Source organism: Podarcis filfolensis, assembly GCF_964270895.1.
Source record: "Podarcis filfolensis genome assembly, chromosome: 2".
NCBI classification, from domain to species: Eukaryota; Metazoa; Chordata; class Lepidosauria; order Squamata; family Lacertidae; genus Podarcis; species Podarcis filfolensis.
In genome coordinates, this window is record NC_139605.1 from 113,599,020 (window position 1) to 113,612,406 (window position 13,387).

The window sequence follows — 13,387 nt, forward strand, 5'->3', positions numbered from 1 at the left end:
GGCGCTCTATCAAATGACAGGAATTATACGGAGCAGGGCCTTTTCACTGGTGGTGCCCATTGTATGCCTCGCTCTTCCCAGACCTGCTCTCTACTGGCTGTATTTTGGAGCTTTATAATTTAGGAAGACTTTGGAAGAACTGGTTGACAAGTCTTATCAGTTGCTGACATATGAGCGGATTTTATTTGCTGCTGTTCTGTGCTTCTGGTACACCAGGGTTTACACCAGCATAATAGAGTTGGCCAGGATGCCAGAAGGGATACAGTTTACAAGCTTTCTCCATTATCTGCACAGCAGGGGATGTTCAGTCAACAGTGCAAAGGCTGAGCTGAAGCATCCCCTGCTGGTTACCTGCTTTCAGCAATAGGGGTCGCTGTTTGGTAGTACCCAATTGGTTAGCTGTCAGATTCTAGAACTCCCTATTGGTGGCTCTCAGGTAATTCACAAAATACAGTCCATTCATAAAACACAGTAGTCATTCATAGAGTAGTAACATAAATCTCCATTGCTACAATGTGGGTGTATATTTCAGCGGTTGAACGTACAGGTTTATGGCCATGCTTTAGTGTGGTGCTAATGCGACTGTGAATAAAAGGTGGCTGGGCTCATTGTCTTGGGGTTTGGGGGGGAAGAGGTGACAAAACTGATTTCCAATAAGTGCCCCCCCTTTATTTCCATAACAAGTCCTTGAGACCTGTACTCTGAATGGTGACACCAGGGACCTAGAAGGTGCAGGGCTTGTCAGTCCAACCCGTGCACAGTCTCATCAGGGCTGACCTTAAAGCAATTGGGCCAAATTGGGCCCCGCTGGCCGCTCCTAAGGGGGCCCCTGCACCAGGGCAATCTAGATGGATTTTATTTATATCTATAAGATTTTGCAGACTTGGGCTGTGAACTGGGGCCCTACAAAAAACAAAATTCAAGTTACGCCCCACTGCTTCAAATTGGGCCCCACTGGCTAGCCCTGAGTGTAATAGTTGCTGGACCTGAGTTGCCCTGCCCTTGCATGAAGTCTTGGATTTACAATTTTTGGGAGAGGGGAGACTGCAGCACTGGGGAGCAGGCAGGTTGGCAAGGCCCCCTAGATTTAGAGGCCCAAGTTATCCTGCCCTCACATGAAGTCTTGGGTTTGCAATTTTGGGAGAGGGGAGACTGCCCACTGGGGAGCGGGAGGGCTGGCAAGTCCCCCTAGATTTAGAGGCCCTAGGCTTCAGCCTACTTGTTGTTGTTGTTTAGTCGTTTAGTCGTGTTCGACTCTTTGTGATCCCATGGACCAGAGCACGCCAGGCACTTCTGTCCTCCACTGCCTCCCGCATGCTGGTAGCTTCGAGAACACCATCCAACCATCTCGTCCTCTGTCGTCCCCTTCTCCTTGTGCCCTCCATCTTTCCCAACATCAGGGTCTTTTCCAGAGAGTCTTCTCTTCTCTTTTTTTTTTTAAATAATATTTATTAAAGTTTTAAGGGGTACAAAAAGAAAAAAGAAAAAACATCATTTTATACAAAAAACAATACAACACATCACAATAAATAAAGAAAAAAGGATAAGATACAAAGGGAAAAAACAGAAAAATAAAATCCATTAAACAAAAAAGAAAAAACAAAGAAAAGTACAACAAATCTTCCCATTACTTATCTTTTATTAGCTTATTTCCTTGACCTCCTCACACCTCCCTTTTTTGTATTTTAGATCGATTATCTATTTCAGCAAATCCTTTCCATCTTTTCAAATTTTAGTCCTGTAATTTATCTTAGTATAATGTAGCTTTACTTTCCCTCCTTTCACCAATTAACAGTCAGTTTTTCCCAAATCCTTTATATCATTCCTGCTAAAGTCACATAACATCATTCCAACATCCTTCTAACATTCATTAATTTTATAATGTTTCTGTAAATAGTCTTTAAATTTCTTCCAATCTTCCTCCACCGACTCTTCTCCCTGGTCTCGGATTCTGCCAGTCATTTATGCCAGTTCCATGTAGTCCATCACCTTCATCTGTCATTCTTCCCGGGTGGGTAGATCTTGTGTCTTCCAGTACTTTGCAATAAGTATTCTTGCTGCTGTTGTGGCATACATAAAGAAAGTTCTGTCCTTCTTTGGCACCAATTGGCCGACCATGCCCAGGAGAAAGGCCTCTGGTTTCTTCAGAAAGGTATATTAAATACCTTTTTCATTTCATTATAGATCATCTCCCAGAAAGCCTTAATCCTTGGGCATGTCCACCAAAGGTGAAAGAATGTACCTTCGGTCTCTTTACATTTCCAACATTTATTATCGGGCAAATGATAGATTTTTGCAAGCTTGACTGGTGTCATGTACCACCTGTATATCATTTTCATTATATTCTCTCTTAAGGCATTGCATGCCGTGAACTTCATACCTGTGGTCCATAACTGTTCCCAGTCAGCCATCATAATATTGTGTCCAACATCTTGTGCCCATTTTATCATAACAGATTTCACCGTTTCATCCTGAGTATTCCATTTCAACAGCAAGTTATACATTCTTAACAAATTCTTAGTTTTAGGATCTAGCAGTTCTGTTTCCAATTTTGATTTTTCCACCCGGAAGCCAATTTTTTTTATCCAAATTATATGCCTCCATTATCTGGTAATAATGAAGCCAATCTCGCACTCTATTTTTTAATTTTTCAAAACTCTGCAGTTTTAATCTGTCTCCCTCTTGTTCCAAAATTTCCCAATATTTCGGCCATTTGGCCTCCATATTGAGCTTTTTCTGAGCCTTCGCTTCCATTGGTGACAACCACCTTGGGGTTTTATTTTCAAGCAAGTCCTTATATCTTATCCAAACATTAAACAGTGCTTTTCTGACAATATGGTTTTTAAACGCTTTATGTGCTTTGACCTTATCATACCACAAATATGCATGCCACCCAAAAACATTGTTGAAGCCTTCTAAATCCAGCACATCAGTGTTCTCAAGAAGCATCCATTCTCTCAGCCAGCAAAAAGCGGCTGATTCATAATAAAGTTTTAAGTCTGGCAGGGCAAATCCACCTCTTTCTTTAGCATCAGTTAATATCTTGAATTTTATTCGAGGCTTCTTGCCCTGCCAGACAAATCTAGAGATATCTCTCTGCCACTTCTTGAAACACTCCATTTTATCCAAAATTTGCAATGTTTGAAACAAAAACAACATCCTTGGCAATACATTCATCTTTATCACAGCAATTCGGCCTAGCAATGATAGCTTCAGGTTTGACCATATTTCTAAATCCTTTTTCACTTCCATCCAACATTTTTCATAGTTATCCTTAAATAAATTCACATTCTTAGCAGTCATGTTAACCCCTAGGTATTTCACTTTCTTAACCAGTGTTAATCCTGTCTCCTTCTGAAACCTTTCTCTCTCCATCACTGTTAAATTTTTCTCTAAAACCTTAGTTTTCATCTTATTCAACTTAAATCCCGCTACTTGTCCAAATTCTTGGATCAGTTCCAGTACTCTTTTGGTACTAGATTCTGGCTCCTGTAATGTCAATACCAAATCATCAGCAAATGCTTTCAGTTTGTACTGTTTAGCTCCAACTTGTATACCTTTAACTGTTTGGTCCCTCCTAATCATGTTTAAAAGAACCTCCAGGACCGATATAAAAAGCAATGGAGAGATTGGGCAACCTTGTCATGTTCCTTTCTCTATCTTAAATTCTTCCGTCACTACATTGTTCACAATTAATTTAGCCTTTTGTTCTGAATAAATTGCACCTATACCATTTTCAAAACCTTGACCAACCCCCATCCCCTGTAGATTTTTCTTCATAAAACTCCAAGAAATGTCAAAGGCTTTCTCCGTGTCCACAAATATCAAAACTGCTTTAGTATTAATATTCACTTGTAACTTTTCTAGAATGTTAATTATGTTCCTCGTGTTGTCAGACAAGTGTCTGCCCGGGAGAAAACCAGCTTGGTCTTTATGAATTTCTTCTACTAATACCTTTTTTAATCTTTTAGCCAAAATGTCTGCAAAAATTTTGTAATCCACATTAAGCAAAGATATGGGGCGGTAATTCTTAAGCTGTGTCTTCTCAGTCTCTACTTTCGGTATAAGTGTAATGTAAGCTTCCTTCCACGACTCTGGTGCCCTTTTCCCTTCCAATATTCCATTACACACTTCCTTTAATGGCTGTATTATCCATTCTTTCAGGGATCTATAGTATCTTGAAGTCAGTCCATCTGGTCCTGGAGATTTACCCAATTGCATATTCTGGATGGCCCCTTCTATCTCTTGCTCTGTTATTTTGTAGTTCAACATTAGCTTATTTTCTTGAGAGATTTTTTGTAATCCATTTGTTTTCAAGAAACGATCAATGTCCATTTGTTTCTGGGTTTCCTGTGTATATAGTTGTTTAAAATACCTCTGAAAACACTTTCTAATCTCCACTGGATTCTGTATATTTTTTCCTTCTACTTCCAAATTTGTGATAGTGTTAAGTTTTTGTCTTCTTTTCATTTGCCAGGCCAGCAGTTTTCCACATTTATTTGCCGATTCAAATGTCTTTTGTCTCATCTGTTTAATTTTCCATTCTATTTCCTGGTTCATCATTTTCATATATTGTACTTGGTATAACTTTATCTCTTTCAAAGTCTCCTGCGACTTTGGTTTCACTCTCAGTTTCTTCTCTCCTTCCTTTATTTTCTCCAATATCTTATCTTTTTTCTCATTTTGGACTCTCTTTTGAATCGCATTCTGTTGTATCAAAAACCCTCTCATAACCGCTTTGCTTGCGTCCCAGATTACTCTTTTTTCTACAGTGGTATTCATATTTATCTCAAAATAGTCTCTCAGAGTTTTTTGGGCCTTCTTAGTAACTTCTTCATTCCTAAACAATGTGTCATTCATCCTCCATCTGAAGGAACCAGTTGGTGTTAGTTTCAATTCCATCTTTACAGCATTATGGTCGGAGCAGGTTTTTGGGCATATTTCCACCTTTCTAGTTTTTGGAGCCAGCCCTCTAGTTACCCAAATTTGGTCAATTCTTGTCCATGTCATTTTGGCCTCAGAGAAGAAGGTTCCCTCTCTTCCCAGAGGGTTTTTTATTCTCCAAATGTCAACTAAATCCATATTGTCAGTCATATCAAAGAAAGTCTTTGGTAGTCTGCCATCCTTAGTGACTACCTGTCTCTGCGCCTTGTCCATATTTGTAGACACCACTCCATTCATATCCCCCATCAAAATCATATTATAATCCATATAGTCCATCAGAGTCTCATGTAACTTCTTGAAAAATTCCAATTTTCCCTCATTTGGTGCGTAAATGCCTAATATCAAAAATTTCTCTCCTTGTGATTGAATTTCAATTGCCACAAATCTTCCTTGGTCATCTTTAAAAAGAAATTTCGGTGATAGGCTCTCCTTTGCGTAAAGTACTACTCCTTTTTTTAACTTTGTCTGATGAAATAAATTCATGTCCCAATCTTTTATTTGTCAATATTTTCCTATGTAGCTGTCAGGGAACTGTCATCTGAGACGAAGGAGGTGAAAGGGCTCATGGAGGGTGAGAGAGACCACTCAGCGGAGGAGGGGACCAGCAGGGGGAGAAGTGGAGTTCCAAGGGAAAGTGAGTCGGAGGGAGGGCTCAGAGACACTTCAAGCGAGAACAGTGGGGAGGTTTCAGGACCTCCCGTAGGGACACCCACTCCTCGGCGGAAACTGTCACGCCGAGAGTCCAGAAGACGCGTTTCCGTTAAGGAGCTTTTATGTTGGAAGAAGTTCCGTAAACGCCCACTGTCCGATTCAACGAGCGATTGATGGAGCCATGCTTAAGGAGCTCCATCACAGACAGAGGTTTGGGAACTTAGCCAAACTCTGAGGGATCAGGATTTTACGCACAAGCAGCTCACCATCCCATCACAGTAGCCTTATCACGTGTTTCTTGTAAACAAATCAAGTCCAATTGTTCTTTTTTTAATACATGAAAGACTCTTCGTCTTTTTTCAGGGGAGTTCATCCCATTAACATTCCAGCTTAATATTTGCAATGCCATGATGTAGTTACTTTAAATCTCCTCCAACTGCGCCCAGTGCTTGCTCTTGTTCTGTCGGCAGTATTGATATCCCTTTCTCTGGGGAGGCCAGTCCAAAAGGTAGCTTTGCTATGTCCAATATAGGTGATCTTCTGTCCAGCGCTCTTGAGAGTTTTCTCTTCTCGTGAGGTGGCCAAAGTACTGGAGCCTCAGCTTCACGATCTGTCCTTCCAGTGAGCACTCAGGGCCGATTTCCTTAAGAATGGATAGGTTTGATCTTCTTGCAGTCCATGGGACTCTCAAGTGTCTCCTCCAGCACCATAATTCAAAAGCATCGATTCTTCGGCAATCAGCCTTCTTTATTGTCCAGCTCTCACTTCCATACATCACTACTGGGAAAACCATATCTTTAACTATACGGACCTTTGTTGGCAAGGTGATGTCTCTACTTTTTAAGATGCTGTCTAGGTTTGTCATTGCTTTTCAGCCTACTTAGCCTATACATAAATCTGGCACTGAGTATGTGTTAGGAGAAGTAGAAGCATCTGAAAAAATAGCTTCTTATGCAGAAAGTCAACCTGATCAGTCAGAAGCTGTCACATGATGAAGTTGGTCTTTGTCTGCTACTGTACAGGGTAATGATGGCATCTTGAGTGTACTGATGCATCACATGCAACCTGCATTGCCCCAAAAAGCATCCCTGATGCCCAACTCTTACCTGAGCTATCCTGCAGTTGCAAGAAGGTATTGTTCACCCTTTGTTCAGGGAACTGTTAAAAATAAATAGATCTACACATAGGGTGATAGTCAATCAAATAATACTTGGAATAGACTCATCAAAATCCTTGGGTTCAAATTCAGTATTATTTAACTGGATAGCACTCTTATCTTTTTAACTGTGAGAGTGAAGAGTGACGTATGTTCTAATCTAGAAAACCCACCACTTTGTCACAACTTTAAAACTCTGTTGTTGAAATATCCCTGCCTTAAGTGAACTGTGAGGAAGGAGAGCTAGTACATAATTTGCTATAAACACAAGTCTAGGTGCGGGACAACAGTAACAGCCAATAGCAATTTATTTTATGGCTCTGCAAGTCAGATAAGGCTGAGGACATCCTGTGCTACAGGACACAAACTGAATCACTTAACAAGAATTGCACAATCCTTCAGTTAATTTCAATATTCCTTACTCCAGGGCTTCCTCAAAGTCAGCTGGTGAAGCTTTCCACTGCATGGAGGGAAGAATCATATTGCTATTATTTTTTATTTTTGTTAAATTTGTTAGTCACTTTATCTTGTTTATATCTGATAAAGCTCAGGCCCAAGAGCTGGCAACCCTATTCTCACATACTGCCCCTATTAGATGAGAATAGGAGATGTAGAACAATTATAGGCACACACAGCTAATGCTTCTGTTGGCAAATATGGTTGCAAGTGCTTTGTTTGGCATCTCAAAAAGCCCTTAGCAGGACTCATCCTGAACTTTTAGGGCTAAGCAAAGCGAAACAAAACAAAACAGCACGAAGCAGCTCAGTACCTGAAATAAATTGCTTTTCTGATATGAGAAGCACACCTGCCTGGTTCGTACATGTAAATCTCCACTCCCATGGTGTAAACCAGGGGTTGTCAACCCACTAGTGAGCGTTTGAGGATTCCAGGTGGGCGGTAGAGGGTTCTACGGCAGAAGCTGAATCCATCGAGCACTGGTGGGCGGTAAGGAAATTTTACCATCGAGAAAGATGCATTAGTGGGCGGCAGGTATAAAAAGGTTGACTACCCCTGGTGTACATAATGATACTTGTCAGTGTATCACAGGTTATACTGCCTTTGTACTTTGTCCCTGAAATCAGTGGAGATCCGTGCAGGATTGAGCAGGTAACCATAGCAATTGGGCGTAATGTCTGCTGTCCTCAACACACACACCCCCCGCCACATTCCAGTGACATGGGGAAATAACCTCTGCAAGGTGATCTATCTGTGTAAGAGTTTTCACAGCTAACTAGAGCTTGGTTTTAGAAGAGACTGAAGGAGTGGATTTAATGCTCTTTCTGGAATGATCCCTCTGAGGAAAGCAAGGAAGTCGTCCTGAACACTATTTGGAGAGCAGAGGTCTGCTGGACACCAAAGGAGAGTCACCACAGAGAAAACCCAGAGAGAAACAGCAAAGAGGTCCGGTCAAACGAGTGGCACTTTGGGTGATAAAACTGTCAAGCTACAACCAGGGCCAGAGGGAGGTGGCTCTAGTAATCATTAGGGTGGTATAGAATGTGATGGTTGGCACAGAATTTATTATCCTGAAAATATCAATTTCCTTTTTTTTTTTTAAAGTAAGTGTTTAACCTTTGTGGCTGCAAATATACGCTTTAAAGTGGTGTGTGCACTTGGAGCAGGATAAAACCTTACTGGTGTCTGCCATTTTTAGACGATAGGGTGAGGCGAACTTTTCTGAACTGTAATAATGCAAGGAGGGGAGGGATATTCCTTTAACGCTACGATTCTGTTACCTGGAAGTAAGTCCCATTGAATTCAGTGGGACCTGCTTCTGAATGAAGTTGCCTATGATTGCACTGTAAATTAGCATAGACAAGGGTTGAGGGAGCTAGTTCCTTTTTTCAAAAGTACTAACTTTCCCCAAGGGACGCGGGTGGCGCTGTGATCTAAACCACTGAGCCTTGGGCTTGCCGATCAGAAGGCCGGCGGTTCGAATCCCCGCGATGGGGTGAGTTCTTGTTGTTCGGTCCCAGCTCCTGCCCACCTAGCAATTCGAAAGCACATCAAAGTGCAAGTAGATAAATATGTACCGCTCCGGCAGGAAGGTAAACAGCGTTTCCATGCGCTGCTCTGGTTTCGCCAGAAGCAGCTTAGTCACGGTGGCCGCATGACCTGGAAAAACTGTCTGCAGATCCGGAAAAACTGCAGATCATACTTGTCTGTGGACAAACGTCGGCTCCCTCGGCCAGTAAAGCGAGATGAGCGCCGCAACCCCAGAGTCGTTTGCGACTGGACTTAACTGTCAGGAGTCCTTTAGCTTTCCCCAAGCAAAAGTAAAGAGTGATGTTTCAGATCAGGAACATGGTATAGATTGCAGTGTATTCTGGGGTATATAACACACCAATGAAATGATATGCCTTTTATTTATTTGTTCGTTCATTCATGTAACAGAAATTGTATACCAGTTCATCATAACTATCTGGAAATGTTTTACAAGATTTTGAGGGTGATCTGACTTACTGCTTCATGTTGCCCAGACCTGCAGAGACCTGCATAGGAGGTGTGGCTGACAATGGCAGAACATAATGCCCTGTTGTGTCCTGCCTTGGATAAGGTGGCTGGTGAAGAGTTCCTGCAGAAAGCATTCCAGATCATGCTTGAGGAAGGTGTAAGGAAAGGGATGGATGCCTCTGAAAAGGTAAGGCTTTCAGGGCTCATTCTCACAACATAATCTTGGGGGTTGTTCTTATGTAATGGTGTATTTATCCAATGCTTAATTACTGGCATAACGTGAGGATGGGACTATGTTATTTGGCTTTCAAGCATTTATGTGAATGCCGCCTGAACTTTTCAATACGAACTGGCCAACCTGTTTCCTTCCTTGTTAGGTGTGTGATTGGAAGGAACCTGAGGAGCTGCAGCAAATCCTGGACCTGGATCTAAAAGACGGAGGGGAGCCGCAGGAGAGATTGCTGGACCGCTGCCAGGATGTTATCAGATACAGCGTGAAGACATGTGAGTGCCTGGCACCAGCAGCTCGTTCATGAAATAGCGTACTTCCTGCATGTGGAGTAATATGTAGTTCCTGCTCCAGTTAGGTCTTGTTTCCATGGCCTCAAGCAGCAAAACGGGATGCTTCTCATGTTAAGTACCTGATAACAAAGCTGGCTATTGCCTCCAATGTAAAGACACGTGGATTTAATATAGCCTATATATGCACAGTAGCTCAAAGGCGATGAAAATTGTGAGCCAAGGGTGTGTGGCTAAAACACCCTGGAATTCGCTGTCCTTGTAGACATGAGGTCAGAATTCAAGACAAATATCTCTGGTTATGTAAATACGTCCTAAAGGAAACAGCACGTTCTGGCATCTTTTCAGCAAACAGAGACAGCAGCGTTCCCAAGATCAGAGGCAAAGTACAGTGGTAACTCGGGTTACAGACGCTTCAGGTTACAGACTCTTCAGGTTACAGACACCGCTAACGCAGAAATAGTACCTCGGGTTAAGAACTTTACCTCAGGATGAGAACAGAAATTGCACGGCGGCGGCAGGAGGCCCCATTAGCTAAAGTGGTACCTCAGGTTAAGAACAGTTTCAGGTTAAGAACAGACCTCCAGAACGAATTAAGTTCTTAACCCGAGGTACCACTGTACAAGTGTTTTCTAGGGTTTTCTAGGGTTGGGTATATCGTCCAAAACCGGTTTGAAGTCCATGATATCAGTTTCATAATTTTTGACCGGGCAATATATTGCGAACCATGATACGTGTGTGTGTGTGTGTGCGCGTGTGCGCGCGCGCTAATCAAAAATCACAGTGCGGGGGAAAACTGTGAAGCCAGCCAATGCCTCTACATAGCTCCATCCTTATTTCAGACATTGCGATATATCAGTATATCGCAATGTTTAGCTGGTGATATATCGCAATGTTGAAAACCAGATATTGCCTGGCCCTAATGCCTTCCTGCTGTACATTTCATTCATGCCCTGTGTAAAAGAGTGTGTTCCCCACACACCACTTCCAAAAAGAGAATTGTATTTGGTATGGTGTGATTGCTACACACTCTCTTTCTCTGTCTTTCTCAGGTCACCCGCGATTTTTCAACCAGTTGTTTTCAGGACTTGATCCCCATGCTTTGGCCGGACGGCTGATCACAGAGATGCTCAACACCAGCCAGTATGTGTTTGCACTTTTCTGATGAAACCATGGCGTTAAAATAGGTTGCAGTGGCTCTCTTGGGCTCAGTACGGATTATTGTTTTAAAAAGAGCTGAAAATGGTTAGATTGAGTAGATTAGGGTGTTGCTTCCTAGGGTCTACCCACATATTTCTTTTGTCCTCTGTGATCAAACAGGGTTTGCAGGTTCTTGATATGCAGAACTCTTTACCAGAGGCAAAAGTGGTCTTAGTGTACATACAATCTTTCCCCCCAAACATCTTTCAACTCTGAAATACACGTCTTTTAATGTATATATTTCTATCCTTATCCCTTTCTATATACAGTCGTACCTTGGATCCTGAACACCTTGCAAGTCGAACGTTTTGGCTCCCAAACGCCGCAAACCCGGAAGTGAGTGTTCTGGTTCGCAAATGTTCTTTGGAACCTGAACGTCTGACGTGGCTTCTGCAGCTTCCGATTGGCTGCAGGAGCTTCCTGCAGCCAGTCGGAAGCCGCGTCTTGGTTTCCAAATGTTTTGGAAGTCAAACGGACTCCCGGAATGGATTCTGTTCAACTTCTGAGGTACCACTGTATCTGTATCTCTATCTAGTGCTTTTTGGGGGTTAAAAAAATTGAGGTGCCAGTGTTTGTATATGACTAGAAAGGCCATGGGTATCTGCACAAAATGGCTGCCATGGGCAGCAAAAAAGAGGTTCATGGTACTCTGTAGCAGTGAGTACCGTCACAAAAGCCCCTCCCCAGTGTGGTGTAGTGGTTAAGAGCAGTGGACTCATAATCTGGTGAACCAGCTTCGCTTCCCTGCTCCTCCACATGCAGCTGCTGGGTGACCTTGGGCCAGTCACATTTCTCTGAAGTCTCTCAGCCCCACTCACCTCACAGAGTGTTTGTTGTGGGGGAGGAAGGGAAAGGAGAATGTGAGCCGCTTTGAGACTCCTTAAGGGGAGTGAAAGGCGAGATATCAAATCCAAACTCTTCTTCTTCTTCCCCCCTCACTAATTCCATCCTTGATCCTGGAATGAAGAGAGCATAGCAGTTTTCTAAGTGAGCCACCTCCTGCGATGCAGGCAAACTACATATTTCTGATAACGCAAAGTTGTGGGGTAGAAACATGACGCAGTTGTATTCACATATTCACATCCATGGCAAGGAGCAACTATTAAGCCAGAGCAGCCCTAGGTAAGCCCTAAGGTGGTGATGTCACAGGACAGGACATCATACTTGCACTCCTCCACCCCGCCAAGCTAAAGAGATAGATGTTGGCTGTCAGCACCCATGCAGTTCCTCATATCTGGTAGTTTGTTACATATATTCTGCACGCTGCATTACTTAAACGCCCCACACTTTTCAGGGGGAATCAGTAGGACTTACGAGCAGGTAAACATGCATGGGATTGCACTGTTGGGCTCTGTTGTGGAGGCATGGCGTTTTCAGAGCACTAAAAATTCAGAGTTTTTGTATCCGGGGAAATGGAGTGCTTCCTCCATACTTCAGAGAGCATGTCTGTTTATTGTGTAATGACCGTATTTTTCGCTCTATAAGACGCACCAGACCACAAGACACACCTAGTTTTCGGAGGAGGAAACAAGAAAAAAAATATTCTGAATCTCAGAAGCCAGAACAGCAAGAGGGATCGCTGCGCAGTGAAAGCAGCAATCCCTCTTGCTGTTCTGGCTTCTGGGATAGCTGCACAGCCTGCATTCGCTCCATAACACACACACACACATTTCCCCTTACTTTTTAGGAGGGAAAAAGTGAGTCTTATAGAGCAAAAAATACGGTATCTATCCCTGCGGAATGAGACTGTCAGAATAGTTCAGTGGTAGAACTATGCCCAGGTCATTTTGTGAACCATTTTACTTTCTTTTGTTTTGCTTTCTTCATTTTAATAATATTTTTTTCAGCGGCTGTGTGCGCCCTGCTAAGGGATGAAGTTCTCATCTATTAGTACAGTATAATTCCTTGGATTCCTGATAGGCCTGCCAATGTCCCTCCAACCATTCGCCGACCACTCTTTACTTCCTAGGCACCTTTCATAGGTGAAACTTCCCAATACCTACTTGTGACTTACAATTGCAGGTGTATGACTTGGACCAAAACGTCACCTCGCCTTGTGTTCTAGGTACACATATGAGATCGCCCCTGTGTTTGTATTGATGGAGGAGGTGGTTCTGAAGAAGCTGCGGGAGCTGATTGGCTGGGAGGAAGGGGATGGGCTCTTCAGTCCTGGTGAGTGATATTCCTTTCTGCATGTTCTAGGTCAAATCTGCAGCAGTACCTTTACAGAGGGCTGTATATTGTCCACTTGAAGCAGATTTAAGTCCACCTGGACAATGGTCTGAAATGATGGGATTTGTAGTCAAATAACATCTCGAGGCCACCACGATGGCTATGGCTGCCTCTGGTCTGCAACTTGTTGCACCAAAAACAACTTCGAGTTTTGCTTTAGGAATCCCATACTAACCTTGATATTTGACATTATAATTGCCATTTATAGGTGAAAGCAGGCAATCTTCATGC

At 42.7% G+C, this 13,387-nt stretch overlaps 1 protein-coding gene across 3 annotated transcripts in view; it reads left to right on the top strand.

Moving 5' to 3' along the window:
- Positions 1 to 13,387, top strand: part of CSAD (cysteine sulfinic acid decarboxylase) — a 33,696-nt gene that overhangs the window by 2,290 nt on the left and 18,019 nt on the right. For 2 of the 3 annotated variants that reach the window (XM_083599312.1, XM_083599313.1), the window contains exons 2-5: positions 9,240 to 9,392; positions 9,583 to 9,709; positions 10,777 to 10,867; positions 12,990 to 13,096. In XM_083599312.1, coding sequence (XP_083455438.1) covers positions 9,267 to 9,392; positions 9,583 to 9,709; positions 10,777 to 10,867; positions 12,990 to 13,096 — 451 coding nt within the window. In that variant the 5' untranslated portion in view covers positions 9,240 to 9,266. Of the gene's footprint in view, positions 1 to 1,008; positions 1,214 to 6,470; positions 8,153 to 9,239; positions 9,393 to 9,582; positions 9,710 to 10,776; positions 10,868 to 12,989; positions 13,097 to 13,387 lie in introns of those variants that run through there. The other variant, XM_083599311.1, reaches the window with a different exon arrangement.